The sequence below is a fragment of the Hippopotamus amphibius genome, chromosome 4, assembly GCF_030028045.1.
Source record: "Hippopotamus amphibius kiboko isolate mHipAmp2 chromosome 4, mHipAmp2.hap2, whole genome shotgun sequence".
NCBI classification, from domain to species: domain Eukaryota; kingdom Metazoa; phylum Chordata; class Mammalia; order Artiodactyla; family Hippopotamidae; genus Hippopotamus; species Hippopotamus amphibius.
Window position 1 is genome coordinate 18,732,781 of NC_080189.1, and position 25,829 is coordinate 18,758,609.

General features: G+C 50.7%; 1 protein-coding gene across 1 annotated transcript; it reads right to left on the bottom strand.

The window, feature by feature from the left end:
* Window positions 1–1,095: 1,095 nt before the first annotated feature.
* On the bottom strand, window positions 1,096–25,776 carry STRA8 (stimulated by retinoic acid 8). The gene is made up of 9 exons (XM_057733248.1): window positions 25,664–25,776; window positions 18,828–19,052; window positions 15,526–15,601; window positions 14,833–14,917; window positions 11,511–11,729; window positions 10,421–10,706; window positions 6,406–6,479; window positions 4,577–4,688; window positions 1,096–1,345 (listed from the first exon to the last, which is right to left on the bottom strand). Exons 2-9 carry the CDS (start codon window positions 19,017–19,019, stop codon window positions 1,271–1,273), a joined length of 1,119 nt encoding a protein of 372 aa, XP_057589231.1. The 5' UTR covers window positions 19,020–19,052; window positions 25,664–25,776; the 3' UTR covers window positions 1,096–1,270.
* Between the last annotated feature and the right edge of the window lie 53 nt (window positions 25,777–25,829).

The window sequence follows — 25,829 nt, forward strand, 5'->3', positions numbered from 1 at the left end:
GCAGTGGGACCGTGGAGTCAGACAGGACCAGGTTTGGATCCTAAGACTTAACCTGTATGTCAGGTTCACAAGGGGACATAAAACAGTCAAAGCATTTGAGAGGCCTTCAGTGGAGAGAAGCCACTGTTGTTATGATTTATAAACTGTAAAGAGCCAGGCGAACCTGTTCTCTCTGCATCCTCAGTGGATTAGTCAGGATTCTCTAGGGAAACAAAGCCAATATATCTATCTCTACAGGGAGAAATATATACATATACACACACACCCCCACACACAGGGCTGGCAGGAGGGTGGGAGGGGGAGAGGGGGGAGAGAGAGAGATTGACTTAAGGAATGGGATCATGTGGTAGTGGAGGCTGGAAAGTCCAAAGTCTTCAGGGTAGGCCAGCAGGCTGGGAAGAGTTGCAGCTGGAGTCTGAAGGCAGTCACTGGCAGAATTTCCTCTTCCCAGGGGAGGTCAATCTTTTGGTCTGTTCAGTCCTTCACCTGACTGGATGAGGCCCACCCACACTATGGAGAGTAATCTACTTTACTCAAAGTCTACTGATTTAAATGTTAATCTCTTCTGAAAAAATACCTTCATAGAAACACCTGGAATAATATTTGACCAAATACCTCGGTACCATGGCCTAGCCAAGCTGACATATAAAATTAACCATCCAAGTGTACAGGCCCAGGGACATTTATGCACTCTGCCCAGAGGCCTCACCAGAAAGCACTCAGAACACTGTGGGACCTGGCTTGGACTCCATTCAGGAGTCTTTATTATCAGAAGAAGCAGATGTAGCTGATTCTACCATGATGTCCTGGAGCACAGGGTTGAGGTCAGCACTGTTCCTGGGCTCCTAGAGCATGCAGGATGTGTGGTGGCCTCCAGAACTCTCTAGAACCCATCAAAACAATGCCCTGAACCCAGGTGTGCGGCAAGTACCTGGTGTCATGGGACAGATCCTGCCTGTCATGTTCTCGTAAGGCTTGTGGCCTGGGCCTCAGGTGCATCTGGTACCCCCTGAATAGGAGCACAGTGGGAGCAGGTGTGTGCCCCGCAGCAGGCCAGCATCTCATACCAAACAACCTGAAGGACCAACACAGGGCCACACTACTCTCAAATACTTTATAATAATCAGAAACTACAACCATCAAAATGCTCTTGAGACAGCCCACTCTAAAACATCCTGCAAGGCTGAGGCAGGGGCAACTTGGGCTGCCAGCATTCGAACCTGGAGACTGCCTGCCCTCCGTCATCCCCTCTGCTCCCAGCCCTTCTGCATCACAGATCTTCATCGTCAAACGTCTCCAAGCACCTCAACATTATCATCTCATCGTCGAGGGGAAGGTCTGGTTCCTGCAAAACACAAGTAGAAGAGGATTCAGTTTTCCTTAAGGTCTCTGGGCCTCAGCAGAGGAGAAGGCCCCATCATCTCAGGCTTGCCCCCCTCCCTCTCTCTCTCCCCCACATCTCTTCAGTGGTATCTTCTTCTCCAGCTTCCGGCCAGGAAGTTAAGAGCAATGGTGGGCAGGGAGTCCATTTCACTCCACTCCATACTCTACGATCTCCAGAAAGGCTTCTCCTGGATACAGCTGAACTGGCTTCTTTCCTCTCCTGGGAATTTCTGGGATCCCATGAGAGAGACTGGGGCAATCCTAAAGTTTTACCCAAATGCCCTCAACAGAGGATGGTGAATTACATCATGATGCACCCACCAATAGAATACCATGCAGCTATTCCAAATAATAATAATAATAAAAAAAAATAAAGGGAATGAGATCCCTCTCTGTCTGTGGGATATAATATTTTAAAAGGGCAAGGTACAGAGCAATGTGTATAGCAGGCTACCGTTTGTGTTTGAAAGATTATATGGATATCTGGAGAATATCTTTGGATAACTGTACAAGAAACTGGTCATGGTAACTGCCTTCAGGGAAGGGAATGTGATAGTAACCAAGGGACACTGACAGGAGAAATGAATTCCTTGTATATCTTTTGGTAACTTTCGAACTTTAAACCATGGGTTAGCTATTTGGAGATACTTTTTAAAAGAAACAGCACTATGTTTGCTTAGCAAGCGTTTCTCATTCTCTCTCTTTCTAAAAAAATATTTATTTGGTTGCACCAGGTCTTAGTTGTGGCATATGGGCTCCTTAGTTGCAGCATGTGAACTCTTAGTTGTAGCATGCATGTGGGATCTAGTTCCCTGACTAGGAACCGAACCCAGGCCCTCTGCATTGGGAGCTCGGAGTCTTAACCACTGCGCCACCAGGGAAGTCCCGCTCATTCTCTTAATGATGACCTCAGCCAACCTCTCTGACTCCCCATTACCTCTTCCCCTAAAAGTATGTTCCTGGGTTTGTGTTCTTCCTGCTTCTCCCCACCCCAGCAGAAAATCACACCTGTAATTTATTAGCCCTGCTGGTTAGGGGTTGATCCCCTTGGGCCCTAGGAAACACCCCTAATCCAGCCAACCATCTCATGAATGTGGGACCTGGTCCCCAGCGTGACAGCCAGATTGGGGGTGACTCTGTGAACGAAGCCTCTCCAGCTCTGGAGAACTGTCCTCACCTGCCGTGCTCTACTGATAGGAGTGGGGCACACGAGAGCCAGGGTATCCAAGAGGGGCAACAGCTGTTAGAAGGAAAATCACCTAGGCCCCTTGTTCAGGGTGAGGATGATGGCAAAGGTTGAGAAAAGGGGGAGGCAGAGCATGGGGGTGCCCAGAGGCCAGGCATCCTGGGAGGGAGTCTCTGTCACACAGAGTGCTTGAATATCATTCCAAATGTTTTACTTCCTTAAGCCCCTGCAAACGCTGATGAGGGATTTTTAAGCTGCAGATGTGTGAAAGCACTAGGCTGTGAGAGGTGTTTGCTGGAAATTGAGTGTTGAAGCGTGTTGAGTAGGGTTCCCCCTAATTCATGTCCACCTGGAACCTATTTGGAACTAGAGTCTTTGCAGATGTGGTGTGTCAAGGATGTCAAGCTGAAACCACCCTGGATTTCGGATGTGCCCTCAATCCGAATGGCCGGTGTCCTTACAAGATGAGAGGGACAGAGACACACACGTGAAGCTGGAGGCAGTGACTGCAGTGATGCAGCTACAAGTCAAGGGATGCCAGGGATGGCTGGGAGCCACCAGGAGACGGGAAAAGGCAAGGGTGAACTCCCTTCAGAGAGAGCATGGCTTGCCAACACCTTAATTTGACCTTCTGGCCTCCAGAGCTATGAAAGAATAAATTGTTGTTGTTTTAAGCCATCAAGTTTGTGGTAATTTGTTACATCAGTCCCAGGAAACCAATACGGGTACTCATTAAGTGTCATGCAACCACCTCCCATGAAGCTGACAGCGGGGGACGAGTGGGGAAGAGAATGCAGTTGCCCTCTTTACACACCGTCTACCAAAGCCTGAGGCTTCCTGCTTGTACCAAATACAGATTCCTGGGGCTGCATCTCGCAACACTGAATGGGAATCTTGGGTGTGGGGACATCAAGAAGCCGCATTTCCAATAAGCTCCCAAGGAGATTCAAATCTGAGCACCTCTGCTTTACATGAGTGCTCCAGTCCTGCCTCTTCTTTCTTTCCTGACATGTGTGGAGAAAGGAAGTGGGGAACGCAAAGACTGTCCCTTCCATCCGTTCTCAAAGCCTTGCTAAAGCGAACTGACTTCACTGTGTCAAAAGAAAGGGACACAGTGGTCAGGGCTGGCGGCGGGGGATTGGTGGGAGGCGGAGAGCAAACCGCGGGGAAGGGCTTTGGCTCCAAGTGGAGGTTCAAAGTGGTCCCGGCAGAGGGAAATGAAGTGTCAGTGGAAACAAGGCCACACTGAAAAGCCGTCCTAAGTATTTTTAGGCATTTTCATCACTATCACTTACCTTTTTAAATAAACAGCTATATTTTTGCTAAATTAGGAGAAAATCCATGGCTATGAATCTGAAAGGGCCTGTCCCCTTGGCAGCTCAGGCATAACCCCTCCCCGCACGGAAACTCCCAGGCATGGACCTTCTGACCAAGACCCCCCACAACGCATGTCACCTTGGGCTGCACAGTCAGCTTTTTGTTTTGTTTTGGGCCACACTGTGCAGTTTGTGGGATCTTAGTTCCCCAACTAGGGATTGAACCCAGGCCCCAGCAGTGAAAGTACCGCGTCCTAACCACTGGACCACCAGGAAATTCCCCCAATCAGCTTTTTGGAAGCAGAAATTAATATCCTTCAAAAGCTGACAGCAAATACTACCCTGGGGTCTCAGAAGATGATGAAACAGTCCGGCCTCTTAGAACGGCATCAGGGAGTCATGCAACATGTAGAAATGCCTGTGAAGGGCCAGGCCCCCGAGGCCTGGCTCCTGCATCAAGGGGCTCCCAGGCTCAGGTCTGCCCTGAAGAGCATCCCTCAGTCTCTTCCCTCCATTTCCCAGGACATCCTCCGTTCCACAGGTTGCATTAGGCGGAGGTCAACCACCCGTGGAAGAACGTCCCCCGGGAGGTGGGGGGTGGGGGTGCTGCAGCCGGGGTGCCCCTCCAGAGCCCTTCCCGCCCTCCCAGGGGAGGTGAGCCGAGGCCTCACTGCACTCTGCTCCGTCCTACCTGTTTGAACTGAGTGTTAACACAGCAAAGGCCTTTAAGAAAATCGATGATCTGCACATAGAGTTGAAACTTCTCCTCGGGATTTTCTGGGTTGCAGCCGGCAAGTGCAGAACTGACAGCAGGAAGGAGGACGAAACGACAAACATTGAAAATCCTAACCTTCCTCCTCTGCTTGCACCCCCTAAAATATTTGATTACAGTGAGAACCAAGCACTCCGAAGCACACAGCTGAATGCTCGGATGGCCCAGAGCCCTCTGTGGGAGGTTTGCATGGCCCCAGTTCCAACATCATGTCTGGAACCTGCTGGGAAAACCAGACAACAGGGAGGCTGGGTGGTGAGCCTAGTTTAGTGATCTGAGCTGTGGCCTGTGGAATAAGAAGCAAGATTTCCTCTCCTCTCAGAGTCAGGCTTGTACAGCAACGCCGCACAGTTCTGCTCCTGCTGGTGGCTGCCCAGGCTCGGGGAGCACAGGGCGCAATTAAGTTCAGTCCCTTGAGATGCCTCCGCTCAGGTCTAACACGGAACACGGGCCCTGGCACAGAGGGCAGGCTGCTTTGCAGACTCCTTTCCCGCTGCTTCCTGTGACAAGGGGAGAAACCCGCCAATGGGACCGTGAATTGGGCTTGAACAGCTGGTGCGCTGACCTCACTTCCTGCTGGAGTGAGGTCCCACAGTCAGTGTGGGAAACCGTGGCAGCAACCGCTGCCTTTTCTAGGGAAAGTAGAAAAAAACATTTTTTTAATTGGTTGTTTTCGTTCCCTCAGTAGGGCAAGGAGTTCCAAAATTGTTTGGCATGTACACTTTGGCCACTTTTCAACAAAACTGTCTTCACAGCCCAAGCCCAGCTCAGAAATAGGAATGTCTACCTCCAGCCGTTTTCAGGAAAATCAAACCTCACACCAGCTGGGAAGAGCTTGAATCACCACGGAAAACTGCTTTGAGATTTTGGGCAAGTCTGTCTGGGCCGGGGGTGGGGTGGGGGTAGGGGAGCAGAGAGGCAAGTGCTGATCCCTGGTCTGCCTGCAGGCGGCCAGGGCTCCAGGCTGTAGCCGCAGGCCTCGAGGAGAATGGAGATGTTCTTTGGGGTCACAAGGACGTGAATGTCGCCCGCACTCCCAAGGCAGAAAAACTAAATTTTCTTGCTTCTTTTTAGCCAGGTATCTGAAAGGCCTGTGCCCTTCAGCTTTTCAAAGTAGCAAGAGAATTTCCGTCCTAAACGTTCTCTTTCTGAGAAAACACACCTGGTTTGTTGTTGTTTTGTTTTGTTTGTTTTTAAAACAAGCTGCTTCTTGTCTTAAAATCTCCCCAGATGGTCTTCTCACTTCAGGGGGTCAGCCATCCCCTCCCCTCCCCCTTCCACATCCTTCCCATCAGCGCTGTGAAAAGCAGCTTCTCCCTTGCGCAGCTCAGAGACGCCCCCAGGCTCAGGGCACTGGGCCTGTTTCCACATTGGCCCAGGCTCTCTGTGCCTCAGGACCTCAACCCCCCCCCCCCCCCCCCCCCCCCCGCCGCCCCAGGACCAGACCTACTGCATGGCCACCTCACCCCGGGGAACAGTGCAGCACAAACAACCTAGAGTTGATAACCTGCTGTGTCTCAGCCCTGGGCCACGATGGAAGAACTGTCTACTCTTGAAGAAGCCCTAGACAGTATCATCCCCAGGGCAATGGCACAATCCTGGGACTGGCCTGCTTTGAATCACAGAAAAAAAGTGGACTTCCAAGAACTTCCACTGAATTATGCTCCCTTCTGAGAGGCCTCAGGGGAGAGGTTCCTAAACACCCCAGCAAGGGTACACACGCACCAGTCTCACACCCCCTTCCTCACCTGGAGCTAGATGTACTTGGAGCCTCACTTTTGTCCAGGAAACTTGCCACATCGAAGGCATCTTCCAAAAGGATCTGAAAGGAAGCACAAAACTTTGACGTTTGCTCTGGGCTGCTGGGGAAGAGACTCGAGTCCCCAAATGGGTGCGTGTTAAATCTGAGGCCCAAATCCAGGGTCTCTGCTTGGTGACCTTTCCAGGGGATAAATATTAAGTTCTTGTCCACCCAGAGCAAACTGCCAACCCCAGAGGTAGCTGAGAGACAGGGAAGCACTGGGGACCGTGGTCTCCTCCCTTTAAAGAAAGCGGGAGCTTAGGCGCAAGATGCAACAGCCAGAGGGGAGCCTCAGTTTACACTGGAAAGGGCTCATCTACACCTCGTGAGGGGCAGAGACTGTTTGAGCCAGGATCCACAATCTAGCAGTTTCAGGCCGGGGCAGCTGAACAGAGGTTAAGGGGGCTCTGGGGTTAAGCTGCAGGAGAGCCGACTCCCAGCCCCGCCACTCACTAAACTGCGACTTAATTTCCCAGATCCTCCTCTATAAGGGGAACCACAACAGTGCCTACCCATAGGGATGTTGCAAGAATTAAACCATGTGTGGGAAGCACCTGGCACCTAATAATGGCTCAAATATGCTAGCTATTATTGAATACTATCTGCTTTGTAAAAGAAACACACTTTCCTCCTGGAAATTTTGGGAAATAGAAACAAAGTTAAAATCACTGAGAAATAATCCCAGCCAGAGATGTCGGCTGTTGACATATTGATCTGTTTCCTCCAGTCATTTTCCTGGGCATATTATAGCATATATTTCCAATTTTGGAATCTTCCTATTTAGATAGCTTTCAGTTCGGCTTTTTAAAAATTTGTTGAAGAATATTAAATATTTCATGGGAACATGACATACACTTAGGACTGCAGGATTTAGTAAATAAAGATACAAGATGCTTGGTTAAATTTGAATTTTAGATAAAGAATGAATAATTTTTCAGCATATGAATGTTCTAAGTATTGCATGGGACATTCTTACATGCAAATTTTAATTAGGCATGCTTTATTTTGTCTGGCACCCCATCTACATGGGAGGCAAGAGGGAGTTCTCTGGTCCTAGTTGGCAGGTTCCCCAGAGTCTCCTCTCCCCTTACCTGGGACACACTGCTCTTTGCCTGGGGGCCTTCTGTCTGCCCTTCACATCTTTTTTCTTTTTTTTAAGTTTTTTTTTTTTTTTTTTTTTTGGTGTGGACCATTTAAGAAGTCTTTATTGAGTTTGCTACAATATTGCTTCTGCTTTATGTTTCGGTTTTTTTGGCCCCAAGATATGTGGGATCTTAGTTCCCCAGCCAGGGATCGAACCTGCACAGTCTGCGTTGGAAGGTGAAGTCTTAACCACTGGACCGCCAGGGAAGTCCCCCCTTCATGTCTTCTTACAGTTCCCTTCCCCTGAACTGAATTTCCTGGGACTCTGGAAGTGTGGATGGTCCTCCTGGTTTTCTGGACATTTTCTTGTGTCCTTCATTTTGATATCCCTTTGGTTACCTCAAAGAGGATCTGGGAAGGGGTCACTGAAAGGCCTGAGTTCCTATGTCCATCAGCCCAGAAGTCCACTGGCTTCATGTTCCTCCCTGGCAGTCCTGAGGCAGGGACGCAGGACCTAAATTCCTTCCCTCAAACTAATCAGCCCACCAGAATCGCAGGCCACACACCGTCCTCACCTGTGCAAACCCTCTCACAAGCCAGCTCTAGAGGGGAGCGTGGCCAGGCTCTGAGGTCCTTCTGGAGCACCCTGCACACTTATGGGTCTGCGCCTCTCTTGAGTCCAGGGATTGGCCCCAAACACAACTGTTCCATAGCAGAACCCCTCCGGTGGACCAGGAGCTACAGAGGTTTCACTGCAACTAATTTAGAAGCCACAGCAGTGTAGGGATACAGGCTGTGTCCCTACACAGAGCATACCTGTCACCTGTCCCACTCACCTCGTCACCCAGCCCTGGGTTGGCCCAAGCCTGGGGACGGTGGAGGGGGCAGAGCCCAGCTCTGGGCATGGCGAAGGGACTCTGCGGTCAGCTTTCTTCAACACCGGAAGAACATGAGCCCCTAGCCCTTCCTGGAAAAGGCCAGACAAGCCCCATGATTTGGGGACATTAGATTCTGGGGTTTTCTCTTTGGGTCTGCTCTTCCTTGAGGAAAGGTTTGTGCTGCAAACACACACACACACACACACACACACACACACACACACACACACAGAGTCAGCTTATAGTTTGACAGAATTTTCATGCATTTGACATGTTTTCTTTTGCCTTCTTTGTTGTGGGACTCCAGGGCCAGGCACTTTGGGGCCAGAAAGACATCTAGCCTGGCTGATGCTTGCCTTGGGTTGAGGTCTTTTGCTACGGGTCATCCGGCCCTGCTTTGGCCTTTATGGAGGAGAGCTCAGGTCCTCTCGTGGTGGACCCAACATCTGTGGACAACCAGATCAGAAGCCACAGTCCAGTGGCGTAGGCTGACTGTGGCTATCCCCTGGCAATTCCCTCCAATAACACCAGTGTTCACCAGTCACCTGGGCTGCTTGTTCAAAATGCAGGCTCTGAGCCACCCCCTTGGGGACTTGCATTCAGTGAGTCTGGGGGACAAGCCAGGCACCTGCCTTTTAACTAAACTCCACTTGAGAAGCATCAGGGGAGTCACAGAAAGTCAACCATAGACAGGTGACCAAAGGGCAGAGATTTGAAAAAATCTGTGATGCAAAAAATCTGTGAAGGATGCAATCCTCAAAGCAGGAACTAGGTGTCCTGGACAAGTGTGGCCTCGTCCGTGAACTGGAAGGCCTGGACGAGGCGACCATAGTTTTCCAGGTTTGGGCCCTGGTGGCTGGGACATCTCCCAGAGAATGGGGCATCCAGGGCTGGCCCCCAGGTCAGAGGCACTTGGAGGTTCTCTGGCTCTAAGACTCCCCAGAGAGAGACACTGGACATCCCTTCAGAGGGGCCACCCACTGAGGAGCGTTTGGAAAGTCAGGGCAAAGCAGGGTGTGGGGACCACAGAAGCTAAATGTCCTGCAGAGCACTAGACAGGCCTGCAGAGCCGAGGACCGCCCGCCCCGCGAAGCAAGGGAGGGCAGAGGCAGCCCCACGTGGTAGCAGCAGCCTTCTGAGGCTGTCCTCGTTCCGGAAGCACAGCTGAGGGGCCCCGCTAATGCCACCCAGTGCTCTGCTTGGCGGACCAGGGCGGTTCTTACAGCTTGAACTCTGGGAAGCTCGTTTATGGTAGAAGTGTGGCTACCTCCTCTGCCTTCCGCACTGCTCTTTGGAGTGGGAGCAGCCTTGCTCTCTGAGGTTGGGCCTGATTGGTCCAAACAGAATCCTGTCTCGATGAGTCATTGGCTCAGTCATTTGGCAATCTGGCCGATTCTGGCCAATGAGAGGAAAGGAGAGGTATGGTGGAAATTTCTGGAAAAGTTCTTCCTTGACCCTTAAGAGCGAGCCGCAGGGAACCTTTTCTCCTACCTGATGTACTGAAGGAGTAACACCTTGATTGCTACCAGCTGCCTTCCACAGTCGCCACAGGGGGAGCGGGACGTGGGGAGGAAAGGGAAGGTGAGACGCCATCCCTGAGAGGAGGCAGAGGAGGGAGAAGGGATGAGCCGAGTCCTTGGCGACATCTCTGGGAGACGAAGCGGAAGTCCTCCTGCCTCCGGCCCTCTCTGGGTGTGCCGAGTACCTTTCCTCTTGGGTTAATGAGCGAGTAACTTGAAGCAGAAAGAATCTTATTGGATACAACCTTCTAAGCCTTCTCTTCTAGAATCCCCAGGGAAAGCCCAGGAAAGTAACAGGAGAACAATAAATGTTCTGTGGTTGTGTATGTTCTCTCAGGAAAACCAGAAACTGACCGCGCGCAGCAGAATCCAATCGGCACCTCCAAGTCGCTGTGTGACACCGGCAGCTCCCTGGCGTCTGCAGGCAGAGGTGACGGAGGCGTTCCTGCCCACCCGCCAGCCCACCCGTGGGTCCGCTCACCTCCTCGGGGGTGGAGACGAGCGAGCAGCTGGCCCCCTGGCTTTCGACGCCGCTGTCCTTCACGCTGCCCTCGGCGCAGGCCGGCTCCTGAGAGGGCCCCGCCAGGCCCAGGAGGCCGCTGTGCTTCTGCGCCCAGGCCTGCAGGAGGCTGGCCTTCCTCTCCTCGGAGAGGGTCTGCCACAGGTGGGAGATGGCCGCAGACACGATGGGGAGGGTCACCTCCTGCAAGGAGACGATCCCGTTCCCGATCAGAAGGTCCATCGTCTGCTTGTAAAAGTTGAGGTACCTGCAACAGAAAGGGCGGCCACTTGCGGACCTGCAGCCAGGGGCCGGAGGTTTCCCGCCAGGCCGGCTCCTTGGGATGCCGTTGGGGGTGGGGTGGGCGCGGCTGCGCACAGGACGCAGGCCTAGGCCGCGCTGTGGTTCACCAGGGACTCAGCCTCCCTAGCCGCCGCCCGCCCTGAGCCTTGCAGAGTAGAAGCTTGGGCGACTTAGCTTTGTGCTTTGGGGTCCCTCCCCAGGTCCTCCCTGCGCCCCCTTTGAAGCTCTGTGCCAGACAGAAGAGAGGATGAGAGGCAGGGCCGGCTCAGCTCTCTCCCCAGGGGAAAACTGTTTCAAATTTAGAGCCCAGGAATGTGCAGACGTCATATGACCTCGCTTTAATTTGGAAGCTGTGGAGGGAGCCCCCTTTTATTGGGCCGATGCCTCCAGAAGCCCACCTAGATGCCGGGGGCCTCAGGTTTGTGGAGGAGCGGTGAGTGGCAGGGGAATCTGAGCCGTTCGCCCACTGCCTCTCTGACTCTAAGAGCAGCAGTGCTGCTGAAGGAGACTTGTGGTTGTGCGGGGCGGGTTTAGCCCTCATCCCACAAACGGCCCCCTTTCAAAGTCACCCCAAATAAAGTCAATCTAAGGAAGCACAGTGCGCGTGCTCTGCAAATGTGGCTTCAAGACTATTCCTCTAGCTCGTCTGCCAACCCCATCCCTAAGCCCCTGCTATGTGGAAACCCTGGCGCTCCCGTGACTCCAGGCCTGCGGGGTGCCCCAGCTGCAGCGCTTGTCCCCTTCTGCACAGGGGCCCAGCTGTTCACACCGTTCAAATTGCAAGAGGTCTGGCAGCAAGGTGTCTGGGGAGTGTAAGAACTCCACTTTTTTCTCCTCTTCCTCCTCCTCTTCCTCCTTCTCTTCCTCCTCTTCTTGGTCTTCTTCCTCCTCTTCCTCCTCCTCTTTTCCCTCCTCAGCATCCTTCCCCACTGCCTCGATTGGGCACCAGGTGTCAGAGCCTTTCTGATGGACTTTATTTGACATCAGACTGGGGAGGAAATGGAAACAAGACAATTATAGACTAATGTCCCTCATGAACATCAAGGCTGAAATTCTTAACACAGTTTTAGCATATATAGACTAAAGACAAAAATCTATAGGATTATCTCAATATGTGCAGAAAAGCGCTTGGCAAAATTCAACATCCATCCATGATAAAAACTCTCAGCAAACTAGGAATAGAAGGGAATTTCCTCAACATGAGAAAGGGCATCTACAAAAAAACCTACAGCCAGCATCATACTTAACAGTAGAAGAATGTTTCTCTGCTATGATCAGGAACAAGATAAGGATGTCCTCTCTTACCACTTTTTAAAAAAATGTGCTGGAAATTATAGACCGCCCAATAAGGTGAACAAATGAAATAAAAGATGTATAGATTGCAAAGGAAGAAATAAAACTGTCTTTATTTGCAATGTGATTACCTATGTAGAAAATCCCAAAGAATCTACAGATATGTGACCAGAACTAAGAAGGAAGCAAGGTTGCAGAATACAAGGTCAATATACAAAAACCAATCGTATTTCTATATACTAGCAATGAACAATTGGAAATTGAAATTTTAAAAAGTACCATTTACAGTGGCACCAAAAAACATGGTTAAATACTTAGGTTTAAACTAAAAGTTCCATCTAGAAAAGAAAAAAAAATAAGTTGGACTTTATAAAGTTTTTAATTCTGCTCTTCAGAAGACAGTTTAAAGAGAATGAAACAACATGACACAATTTGGAAAACCAGAACTTGTACCCAGAATCTCTTCATACAGATAGGACTAATCCCCAAGGTATCAGATTGAGTTAAAAAGCAAATACACCAGAAGAAAACACAGGTGGAGTCTCAACCGCTCTCTCCCTCTGTCTAATCTCAGAGTGGAGGGAGTCTTTCTGACTATTCACCCAACATCATGTGCCACTATAGGTGGACAGGTTAGACTTCATTTTTTGCATGGACAAAACAAAAAGCAGAAACATTGAAAGCAAAATAGTAGAACAGTCAACCAAGGTTCAATTGTTTGTAATCCATACGCTAGAAAGAGACCTAATTTCTTATGACCACTAAACAAGAAAAAGACCACCAACCCAACAGGAAAATGCACAAAGAGTTGGTAAAAAAAAAAAAGCTCCCAGGAAGGGAAATAGAAATGATCCTGAACAAAGGCATTTAAGTTCACTCATAATTTAATTAACTAAACTATAATAATTATAAAACAATTAATCTATGCCTCTGCTGGTACCACAGTTTTAATTATTGTAGGCTTATAATAATTTCAGTGAAAAAATCCTCCCTAATTGATATGATTCTGAAAGAAATTTAGCCACCTCTCTGTGGATAAGTGATACAAGTATTAATAAGATTTTAGTATGAGCTAGTGTTCGTATGTTAAATCAGGAAGGAGTGATGGCTTATGTAATAAATGGGGTGGGATCGATAGCTAACATCTGCTTCACTGAGATCATCTCCTAGGCCGATTTCCAGGTGGGGCCAGTCTGATTTATAAAATGTGGCCACAAACACCCTGTCACGTGCACTCAACACACACACACACACACACACACACACACACACACACACACACACACACACACAATCCCATACTTGCCTCCACCCCTGACGACCAAAGCAGTGCAGAGTGTGATTATAGGTGATCGTGTCCTTTTTTTTTTAAATTAATTAATTTATTTTATTTATTGGCTGCATTAGGTCTTCCTCGCTGCACATGGGCTTTCTCTAGTTGATGCGAGCGGGGGCTACTCTTCATTGTGGTGCGTGGGCTCCTCATTGCCGTGGCTTCTCTTGTTGCGGAGCACAGGCTCTAGGCTCATGGGCTTCACTAGTTGTGGCACATGGGCTCAATAGTTGTGGCACATGGGCTTAGTTGCTCCGTGGCATATGGAATCTTCCCAGAGCAGGGCTCGAACCTGTGTCCCCTGCACTGGCAGGCAGATTCTTAACCACTGCGCCACCTAGGAAGTCTGATCATGTCCTTCTTAATACTTTTCTGTATTCTCACATTGTCTACAGTGTAAATTTAATTTAATAACCTATAATTTCCCCCTGATTATTTCCCTTAGGATATAATACACATTTATTGTTTTAAAAAATTGGAAAATACAAGGAAGCACAGAGAAGAAAATAAAAGTCCTCAGTAACCCCACCCAAAACGAGAGGAAACAACATCACTTCACCTTGGCGGGCTTTCAGGAGGTTCTGATAGGAAGCAGTTTGCAGCCTCCTTTTCAGAGTGAATAAAATTGTTTATACACGTACTCCTGGGCCTCCTCAGAGACCAGCCTGCATGTACACTGTGCTGGACACGCCCTGAGGCCAGCAGAGATGACAAGAGCCCAGCCATTGCCCCAAAGTCCAGGCTGCTCTCGAAGCAACTGTGCAGGATGATGTGGTGCAGGTCTGGGTCATCCTTTGAGAGCACAGCAAAGACTAAGTCTACAAAGCACACGTCAAAAAGTGTGAGAGTTAAATGCTCAAAATGAGATCATAAAAGCAGACATTACTCAAATCAGCCTCTCTTGTCTGACTGTGACGTTATAAACGAGGTTCCCCTTTCAGCAACTGTGACACCTGGGTGTACTACTTTTTCCTCTGCTCTCTGAAATTCAGTTTGGCTTTTCTTAGGTTCCTGCGACGCTTGGAAAATAGAGGTTTGGATTTTCCTTATTTTCATATGTATCCTTCAATAAAGCCATTAGGTGAATTTTTTTTTTTTAAGCTATAACACAATATGAATACTGTGATCTCATTTCTCTACAAAATAATGTGCAAAATTAAAAAACTAAGATATCTTTAAGAGTAACTGATTTTCTTTGAGTGGTGACATAATATGTATTTTTATTTTCTTTTTCAGGCATTTCTGTCTTTTTGACATTTTCTGTTAATAAATAATCGGGAAAACATCCAATATGTGTGATTAGAATAAAATAGAACTCTCCCCAGCACAAGACTGTTCTAAACAGGTAAGCAGCACCTGTTGCTCTGTTCTGCGTTCTGGAGGGGAAGGGTGGGCTGCCGAGCTGCAGCGGAGCAGGAGTCGTAGAAGAGCAGAGTCTAGGTCTCCCGGTGCTTGGGGGTCTTACCTGGGATTTCTGGAGTACATGCTGGCATATTCTTCCTTGACCTCCTCTAAGCTGTTTGCATTCCCATCCTCCAGGTTGAAGGATTCTATTAGGGAGTTGAAGGCAAGGGTCACGCATGATAAAGTCGGGACTTGGTCCAGTCTCTCCTCCCTTTCAGGCCTGGGTGGCTGCTGAGCCCACCCAGGTTCAGTGTTAGGGAGTCAAGAGCCCAGTTTCACCTCTCCTTTTAGGTGTGGGGGAAAAGCACTAGAACAGGGGAGGTTTCTGGAACTGGCCTTTCTTGGTCAAGACATGGAAAGTATCCCTTTCAGACTTTGGCTTTCACTAGCTTCTGAAACCCAAATTCCCAGCCAGCTGCGTCTCCCAGCCTGAGTGCCAAGGAAGGGAGACAGCAAGCCCCGGTCCGCTTCTCTGGCCTCTCAAGAGGAGGTCAGGCACCCTGCAACAGCACCTAGGAAGGAACTCATCGCGCTCACACAGCCCGCCGATGTCTGTCTGTCCTGCCAGACCCTCAGCTCCCTGAGGACAGGGCACTGATCTCACCATACCCCTGGGCCAGGTGCAGTGCCTGGCACACAGTAGGCCCTCAATAAAGATACGTTCACTTGGCTTAACCCAATCTCTCTGTTTTCAACAGAAAAACAACCAGCCCTTCCCTGGGAGGTAGAGGGGTGGCAGGTAGGGATCTCTTACCTTTCAGCTTCAGGAGATTATCCAAGGTTTGTTCCAGTTCCTTAATATGGTTCTTCGCCTTATTTAAAACCTGCCACTGAGGACAGAGACAGACAGTGCCAAAAACCCAGCCTCCCACCACAGAGATGGTTTTGTGGACACAGGAGCCCCCTTTCTTGGCCTGAGGCCACCCTCTCTCAGGGGCCACGTCCCAGTCCTTGACCTTGTCGACAGAAAGGGTAGGAAGTTTGTTCTGATCCACAGAAGGCATGACATTTACTTTGTATTCTGGAAATGGTTCTCACAGAAATGCCACAGTATTTGGAAACAATGAAGCTGAGTTCAGCAGACAACTTAGGGCTGCAAACCACGACATACACTACATGCAGTTGGGATGGCCAGTGACTGCAGAGGTGACCTGACCCACAGCAGCTCCAGGCCGCACAAAGGCCCTCATTAACTTCTCAGTTGTCACAGTGTGCCACTTGCAGGTTAACATTAAATGTACTAGTCTCATGGTTTTTGTTAGCTAAATGCATACACTCTGGTTGATCTAAAACTTCTATCAAGTGCTCTGTCAACTTGAACTCTGAATTTCCCGTTCTGCAAGAGTAGAATCACAAGCATTTCCTCCCTTCCTCCCTCCCTTCCTTCTGTTTCTACTGTATGTAATATTACTGCAGTCAAAATGGTAACTGTAAGATTATTGAAAAATGAGAAACGCTAAATGTTGTTTATTATGCTGACACCGGATGCCCAACAGGCGTCCCACACCTTCATCAGCCATGTTCAAGGGCAAAGATGGGTGCTCAGGCCGGGCACACGGAGTAAACAAGACAGCCCTGCTTTCAGGCTGCTGACATTCTAAGAGGGAAGATGAGCATGGAAACACCCACTCAACACACACAACACGTAACCACTACTCGTGTGTAACACGCGCTAGAATTCCGCAAGCGCCGCAAAGGGCTGTGGGAACGCTCGGCGTGGGGCGGGGGTCCCATGGGCGGGAGGGCTGCAAGGAGCAGGGCGGCGGAGAGCCCGGCGGAGCCTGGGAGGATGCATGCCCCGCGCAGGGAGCTGCAGAAGGCAGGGAGATGGGGCTGCCGGGGCACAAGGAGGAGACTTCAGGGGAACTAAAGGCACAGCGCTCTGCAGACCCCAAAGACAGGGACAGGAGCTCAGAACGCTCCTTTAGAGCAGGGGCCACCTGCCGTCCTACACCATCTGCTGCCCCCGCCCTGGGCTCAGGATTATACCGTTGGGTCAGCGAGGACCCTGTCCCCTCTTCGGACACCAGGGGCCGAGAGGTTGCCCGAACCTCAGGCTTGTTCTCAGGGTGAGGTGAGGACTTTCCGGCGCTCTGGTCCAGGATAGTCGCCTGTGTCTGCACAGTAGGGCCACCCCATGCTGCGCTCAGTCTTACTGCGTCAACTGGACCAAAACAGAACCAGGTGAGCCTGGTGCAATTCATTGAAATTCTGTTTCTAGAACATTTTTGGTAGGCTGATTTTCTTCTATTTTATTTTTGGCTGCATTGGGTCTTTGTTGCTGCGCACTAGCATGTCTCTCTCTAGTTGTGGAGAGTGGGGGCTACTCTTCCCTGTGTCGAGCGGGCTTCTCTTGCTGCGGAGCGTGAGCTCAGTAGTTGTGGCGCACGGGCTTAGTTGCTCCTCGGCATGTGGGATCTTCCTGGACCAGGGGTTGAACCCATGTCCCCTGCATTGGCAAGCGGATTCTTAACCACTGGCAGGCTGATTTTCTTAGGACCTTTGTCTGAGAATTACGAGGAATAAATGAGGTGCTACATTCGGAAATGATACTAACATTCTGAACCACGTATGACCACGCTATGTTTGCCTGCTGCTCTCTTGTTAAACTCTACAGCAGGCCTCAAGAAGCCATGACTGTTGTCCCTGTTTCACAGGTGTGTTAACTGAAGCTTAGCAAGGAACCTGCCTCACGTGGACCGAGGCCAGTTAATAGCCAGGCTCTCAACCACCACGTCACGAGGTTTGAGTTTTAGGGGCTGCGAAGGGTTTTCGTCCAGAGTAACTTCCACCCCTTGCTGCCAGCCTGAGTACCTGTTCTTCCTTCAGTTGTGCTGCCAGTCTGTGCAGACTTCTTCCTTGGCCATGGACAGGGACTTTGGGGTTTTCTTGCAGCCCCGGAAACACGTCACCCAGGGGACACAGAGCAGAGTTGTGCTGGACAGAGGCCCAGAATGAGGCCTCCCTCCCCACCTGTGTCGTGAACCCCTGAGCCTGGCTCAGCAGGGGAACAGCCCTCCCCACACCTCTCACCTCCCCCACCCCCACCATAGCCTTCTGGAGGAGCATGTGAGACCTCTGTTGAGATTCTTTCAGCCCCGCTTGGAGTCCTGCACAAGGGTGCTCTGGGCACCTGTCTCTGATTTCCACAGAGGCCCTGGCCCTGCGCCCACTGAGGGGCTCTTCTGTGTGCCTGCCCTCAGTGAGGGTCCAGCGCCAGCTCCGGAAGCAGGAAGCGGGATGCTCCCACCTATCAGGTGGTCCCTCTCCGTATGTGCAGGTCTGCTGAAAGCACAGAGGGAAATCCGTTGGCTGGAAACAGTTGCAGGGGATCGGGCTGGTCCAGGGAGATGGACAGAGGAAAGAGGGCCAGGTCTGGAGCCCCAGACCAGGCCTCCTCCTGGCCCTGCCACCAACCATCCGACAGGTCCTGTCTGGACTCCAGTTCCCTCCTCTGTTGAAAGAGGGTGAGGGGACTTGGGGCTGCTGGGGACCTCTCCCCTGCGGGAGGCCTCCTAAATGCTTCCTCTAGTGACATCACCTCCATCCTTCCATGACCACCCAAACCCACCCACTCTCCGTGCTCTACCAGAGGCACTAATCAGCAACGAAAAAGCCGTATAAGGAGAAAGGCAAAATTAAGATCGGGAAAAGATAAGTGCTTACCTGGAGAGCCCTGTTGCCTAGGGAAAGACCTGGTTGGTGCATGAAAACTGAGGGGCACACGTGGGCACGTGTGGGGGGGTGTGCTTCAGGTTATGTGTGTGTGCTTGGGGGGGGGATGCAGGGTGTGGGCAGCTGCTAGAGCCTCGCCACTGCCTGTGGGAGGGATGGGCGTCAGGGTCGCTGGCTTGTCGGCGGTGGGTAGGTAAGGGCCGGCTCTCAGGCTTCCCCCACATTCAGCGGCAGACAGAGCCCCGTGAGGTGTCCACAGCTGACCGCTGACCCACCCAGGCCGCAGCCCTCAGGGGTGGGAGCTCCAGGCCAGTCCCCACCTCGGCTCCACAGTCCCTCCACGCGTGGGAGCTTTTCCTCCCCACCTTCAGGTCCCTGTACCTTTGAGGCTGTGAGATCAGAGTGGGAGTACACAGTCTTCCTGAGGTTGTGGAAGAGCCCTGCCAGGGTGGCTCGGTGGCGGGCCTGGGATAAGCGTCTGCGGGCCACCCGCGGCTCGAGCTCCTGCGGCTGTGCCGGGGGCTGGGGCACTGCTCTGCCGCTAGTGGTGTTGCCTCCTCCAGAAGTCTCCATGAGAGGCTGCAATGTACTGGGCTTTGTTTGGCCCTAAATAATAAAGATACAGTGTGAAAGAAAAAGGAAGGTAGACTGAAGCAGAAAGAAAGGGAAACAACTCCCAAGTGAAAGGTCCCAAACCAATGAGTATAACCAGTAACAGATACACAGTAGATAACAGACGATACAAAATCTGTTATTGAAGCTCGACTCCTAAAAACACAAGGTGCTCATATCTGACTTACAGTTGAAGGGCACGGCTGCTTTATACCGGAAGTTTCCAGACCTTGCAGGTACTCACCAGACACTTGTTAATTGACTGCGGTGGCCAAGGAGAACAAGCTGTACCCTAAGATCTCATTCTTTACAGTCTGTTAAAGGCGGGACAGGTGTGTGTCCTACTCTTTGAGAAGGACCCTGAGAAAGCACCCCTCTTTGAGTTGGGAAGTAGTTAGGTGTATTTAGTATATGAAAAAAATCCATCAAGGTGTATTCTTTAGATTCGTGAGCTTTTCTGCATATATACTAGGTCTCAAAAAGAAGAGAATGCACTCTTCCACATGTGAAAGGAAAAAGGCACATGAAGGCAGAGAAGTGAAAGCTGGTTTGCCTTGAACTGCTTCCAGTGGGTTCTGAAGATGATCATTGTGTTGTCCTTGATCGCATCTGACTTTACGAACCAGGAGCCCTGCTCTAGGAGAGGCGACTCTAAGGCTGATAACGTAATGGTTTTAATAAAAGATTGAGCCATGGGTGGCTCTGCCAGCTCTTTGAACAGGAGGCTGCGTTGTCCTCACCTCTGGTACCTGCAGGAGGTGCTCCCTGCCGGGGTGCAAGTGAATTAGGATGGGCGCTCTCCACGGGGTCCACTCTCCCCTGAGCTCAATCCTGCTGCATAGGGACAGTGCACGACCTGGGTAGGTGTTGATGTATGTCAGCCACCTGGGGAGACTGATGAAAATACACATGTCCAGGCCCTGCCTTGAAAACACTGGATCTGCATCTCCTGGGGTGGCCCAGGTGTCTGTGTGGGCGACACGCTGCCCTGGTGCTTCCTGTGCTTTCCCGGTTGAGCCACCACTAGGGTACACACAGCAGCCGTTCTCTCAAAGCATCTCAGCTAGCAGCAGCTGGGAGCAAAATCTCCTCCGTAGACGGAACATGGGGGAAGGAGATGGAAGAAAGCTCTCCTACCAAGTTCTAGGGGGAGAACTGGCCACAGAGACAGTGAACCCAATGAGGCAATGTGGGATTTTTTTTTATGTTTATTTATTTATTTATTTATTTATTTATTTTATTGGTTGTGTGGGGTCTTTTTTTGCTGTGCGCGGGCTTTCTTCAGTTGCGGTGAGTGGGGGCTACTCTTCGTTGTGGTGCGCGGGCTCCTCATTGCCATGGCTTCTCTTGTTGTGGAGCACAGGCTCTAGGCACGTGGGCTTCAGTAGTTGCAGCACATGGGCTCAGTAGTTGTGGCTCACGGGCTCTAAAGCGCATGCTCAATAGTTGTGGTGCACGGGCTTAGTTGCTCTGCGGCATGTGGGATCTTCCTGGAGCAGGGATCGAACCCGTGTCCCCTGCATTGGCAGGCAGATTCTTAACCACTGTGCCACCTAAGAAGCCCGCAATGTGGGATTTTAAAACATCTTTTAGGTCAGACAGCAAATGTCCTGTCACCCATGTGGTCTCCACGAGGGCGCCCACTTTCCCTCGGGTTGTGTCTCAGACCAGTGGCGGGGAGATGGTAAGTAGGGGCCATTTTTGTTGCCTGCGCTGATCCCTTTCAGCTCCTGTGACGTCATTACCAGGAGTTACGCCGTCGGTGTGGGGAGGACAGCAGCTGGGTCACAGAGGCCCATCCAGCCCGAGGGCTAGGTTACATCAGAGGCCACACTGTTATAGTCTCCGATTTCCAGACACCAACAAATCTTTAATAGGAAGCAGAGGAAAACAGTGAAGGTTTTGAACTGCCTAGGGAAAAACAAGAACCTTTCGAACCTAAGAATATAGGTCCTTTTTACCTGTTTAAATGAAAGAGAAATGCATGTGTCAACACTGGGGAGTTTAGGTTGACAAATGGAGGTAAAAATACCACGGTTCTCTCAGGATCTCAAATTCTCTAGGAATACGAATACCAAAGGCTGTTGGGCTTGTGGGGAGTCTGGAGATCTGCCAGTGCCAGTGCTGATAATTTAGGTCTCCTCCCAGGCTTCTACCCAAACACATTCCTCCGGAAAGATCTGGATGGCTGTGGGGACAGTTGCAGTCACTGAATAAGGGCGCAGCCCTCTGCCTCTCCCATAGGGGGCAGACACTCCCATTACTTGCTGCCTCTGGGGGCAGCCTTCTCTGCCTGCCTCTGGGGTGAGGATGGCACCAGAGCATCTGCCCAGATGCAGTGGGCTGTGGCCTCCATCTTACCCCGCCTGCTGCGGTCACCTCCGGGTCAGGAGCTGGAAGAGGTCGCTCCCTTGGAGCTGGAGTGGGGAACACCACAGGGAAAGATGGGAGAGGATCCTTCCACTCTGCTTTAAGGGGGGAAATCAAGCCAAGTGTCTAATCAAGATGTTAACCTTCATTAGACCTTGTGCAATTTTAAATATCCTATTCCTAGATGCTCCATCCTGCTCTCCACCAGGGAGGATTTGCTATGATTCTCCAAAGCCATTCTTTCCAAGTTCTCTTTTTTGACTTGCACTGTGGACCCAGCAGCAGCTTAGGTGTATATTTTTCAGAGCCTCTTGTTGCAGTAATACCGTTGGATGTATCCCATCCACATCTGTGATCCGTGTGAAGTGGTGGTTCACCCAGGAAGAGTACCACAAAAGTCATTTTCTCGGATGGGGGAGGGGAGGGCAGGACCCTCCTCCGCCTTATTGCAGGCTTGGCTCTTTTGATAGAAATGGGGGAATTAACTGTAAAAAAGATCAAGAAGTGATCTTTCATTTAAAGACAGAACAAAACAAAAACAAACCTTTTCTCCTAAAGGTCCTACGCAGATACAACACGTGTTAAGGAAACTGCCCCCAGCAGTATAAGGAATTAGAGCAGTGTAAAGACCACAGTCTGAGACGCCATCCCCAGGGCCTGGAAATCTGCATTTTAATAGCCTTGACCTCTCAGAATCTCCCATTTCCCCCTTCTCTCACTACCAACAACAGAAAGGTTTACTCTCCTGCCCACCAACTTCTATCCTGTGGCCCACTTTCTTTCCTCCTACGGAGAATGCCACCCTGCCCCAGTTTCTACCTATCTAGAGTCAGCTTGTCCTTCAATTCCCAGTTTAAGTCCCAATTTCTCTGAGAAGTTTTTCAGCCCCAGTCCACCCAGGTTTCTCATTTAAATCTTGTTTTGCCAACAAATTGGTAAGATCCTTCATCAGGATCCATGCATCCAGCATCTAAGGTGTCCTTCCTGAGGTGCATCAGAATAGGCATAAGACAGGCTAGCATTAAGAGAATACCTTGGGGACAGGGAATAATAGTGAGTTTGACCTGGACCCAAAACACCTCTCTGGATCCTAAGCATTTACCATCTCATGCATTCAGTTCTTGACAAGATTCACAGTGAGAAGCACATATCTGAGAAACTTAAAAAGCCTTTGAAGGTGATCCTGGCCAATTGCCATGTGAGACAGGTAGGGAGGGATTATATAGGGGCAAGAACCTATTCTGGCTTAGGAAATGGGGCATGTTTGGAGGGTGAGTGTGAATGTCCGGGCATCTGAAATGTGTGAGAACTGGGGGAACTCAGGATGGGGATTATATGTGGAAGAAGCTAGTCCTACATGAGTGGGATGATGCAGCGATGTACACAGAGGTGGTACCCGGCCAATGAGCTGAACCAGTGTGAGAAAAGGCAGGATGGGTTATGGGTTGGCTCAAGACCTGGGTTGTAACTCTATGTTAACCAGCAATGTGACTTCTTATGAGCCAATAAACCTGAAATCTTAACTTCTTTATTTGGATAAAGGAGGTGAAACGTCTCTAAGTAGATTCTAGTTTAAACTTTCCACCTCTGTAAGGTCATTGTCTTGATTCCGTGACCCTCTGGAGCAAGGGCAAGCAGCACAAGCCGCTCATTCTCCAACAGAAGAGGAGGAAGGAGCACACAACAGTGTGGGGAGATGCACCTGAAGAACTTCTGGGGACTGCAGCTCCGTAAACAAATGTTTACTGGGCACTTTGTGCAAAGCCCATTCATTCTGAAGGAAATTGGGGCCAAAGATAGTATTAGGCATTTTAGAATGGCCATAGCTATGATAGCTTTTCCTTTAAAAACTTTTTACTGTGTTCAATCTGTTCATTAGATCAGCTTGCTAAGCATGACCTTCAGTCTCACAAGGTTAGAAGAGAGCTTCATTGATGCACTCTTTTCTAAAAAGGCATTTTGTGAAGGTTCCTACTGTCATGCCATAATTTTTATCATCTCTCATATAGAAAGTATACTTTCACTACCAAAGACTTTCCTATTAAGACACCACTTAATACCCACCTGGAGCTGACATTTTTTAAGAAACTCCCTAGGATAAATGTTAAAAAACTACGACTTCACCCTCTCCAAGGTTCAGAGTAACTTTCAATCATTTTTAAGCATCAGTCCGCAAAACATTTGAGAGTGATCCAGTCTCATTAGCAAACCCCAAGCAAATGCATACAAGACACTGGATAATGTTTTGCAACCCACCAGCAGCTTCCTTTGGTTCCCTATGCTTATCAGACCATGTTAAAAAAAAAAAAAAATCCAAAATCACTCCCAGAAATATGTAGGGCGTTGGGATGACATATACAAACGCTCACACTAAAGTCTGGATCCAGACCCAAATGTTCACCCGTTTGGATCCACGGGCTTGAATCAACTGCTTGTACAGAAACACCCAGGACGCCAGGTGCACCCCTCTGGAGGAGCCAACCGGCAAGGTGAGAAAGTCAGCCCCGCCCCTCCACAGACTTTAGTCGACTCTCACCCTCGGAAGGAGACGGGCACCCAGGGCACACGGCCGAGGTCCCCACTCCCGGGACACGCGGGCCGCCGGAAGCCCTGACAGCGGTGGCAGCGGTCACCGGCCTCACATGCCAAGCAGAGGGGGGACCGAGGCTCCGCCCGGGGCCAGGCAAACCAAGCACCTCGGCACCAGCGCGGGGACCAATCACAGTGTGTCCCCGGGCCCAGAGCCAATGGGGATGCGCGGTGGCGGGCCAATGAGGGTGCAGGCAGTAGAAGAAACAATGTAACATAACGTGCTGTGTGAAGGCGACACAAGAAGGCGGGGAGATGGGGGAGGGGCGGGGCTGACCTTCTCACCTTGCCTGGTGGCTCCTTTCAAGTGGGGGCCGAGTGAAGCAGGGAGGGGATACCTGTGTCACCTCAGGTGCCCCACACGGCCTGTGTGTGCCCACAGAGGGCTGAGTGGATGTCCTCCGACTGGGTCCGCTCAGTTGACGTGGAGCCCCAGTATCCTCATCCCTCAGACAGGGCTCTGACACCTGCCTCACGGGGTTATGCTGAGGCTTAGAGAAGAGGGGGTCAATAAAGGGCCCAGAGCACAGGCTCCCTGTCTCCGGGGAAAAGATGAGAGCGTGCAGGTGTGAGGAAACAGAGAGGCGCGTCAAAAGGGGGACGGGGAATGATGCTTTAAACTAGGGAAGAAGAAATGGGGGTGGGGCGTAAGAGGGGTTGCACAGAAGAGGCCGTTAAAAGGTGGGGTCAAAATAGCAAGAAGGAAAGAGAAACAGGGCTCACTCTTTGAGACAAGAGGAAACAGGCATTCTTCCAGCTTAGGGAAAAAAATCATTTTTCCCCAGATACAGAGAGACTCCAGTGTCTAGGTGTCTTTTTGCATGAATTCCTGCACCCCTGAATGTTTCAGGCTGGTGGTGCTCCCATGCCTTCAGTTTTATGCTGGGAAGCATGGGACAGCCAGGCCAGGGGCCCGTTGCTGCTCTCTGACCCGGGGCAAGCTGCTTCACCCCGGGACAGGGGTGAGCCCGAGGTCGCACGGCCTCGCTGAAGCAGCCTGGGCCTGGTGGCGCGCGTATCTGGATTCCAATCCAGGATGCACCTCGCAGCGACTGTGAGGACTGTAAATGGACTCTGCCTAACGCAGACAAATAGGGACCTGGCACCTGAAATTTAGCTTCGGATTTTGGTGGAACAGCAAATTAAACAGTATGTTAGGTAGAAAGAAACTGCCTCATAGAAAGCACCCAGTAGGAGCAAATTCTCCTCCTTTCCAAGGTAAATGTAAAATGTTCATTTTAAAACAAAATTCTGCCTAGGTTGAGACCCTATCCCTTCCAGCTGTCAGGCCCTGTCACAGAGGGCCCCTGAGGAACTGCTTCCCCCCCCCCACTCCCTGGTCTCTCTTCTGTGCAACCTCTGTTACGCCCCACCCCCATTTCTCTCAGCATTGCTGAGACTCCCGTGGGAACAGAGGGCATTCAGGAGTCTGTGCACCTCTGTCTCGGAGAGCCTTACCTTTGCACCAAGAGGGCACACAGAGGTCCAGAAGCCAATCTGCCAGGCCTTCATCTAGTACCCTCCTCACCCCCATCAACCACCACCACACACACGCCTGCCTCGCAGGATGTGGCCCATTGGGGAGCAGATCTGCACCCAGGAGAAGTGCAGTCCTGGGGTGGTATGGTGCTAAGAGGGTTCCTTACCTGCTGCAGCCCGATTTCTCTCTTGAAAATGAAGATCTCTGGTCCACTTCAGGCAACCTTCCCCACAGCTGTGAGGCAGAAGGCTCTGCTTATGAACCCTGGGACCTCCTGGTGACCTCTCACCCGCTTTGGATACAATCAGAGTTCTCCCCAGCAACAGCTACTC

Excerpts from the sequence above, each read along its gene's own strand:
- STRA8 (XM_057733248.1), bottom strand. The coding sequence starts at position 19,019 with ATGGAGACTTCTGGAGGAGGCAACACCACTAGCGGCAGAGCAGTGCCC. Across the intron at positions 15,602-18,827 it reads CTGATCTCACAGCCTCAAAG|TGGCAGGTTTTAAATAAGGC; the intron begins GTACAGGGACCT and ends CTCTGTCCTCAG. Across the intron at positions 6,480-10,420 it reads TCGTCTCCACCCCCGAGGAG|ATCCTTTTGGAAGATGCCTT; the intron begins GTGAGCGGACCC and ends GCTTCCTTTCAG.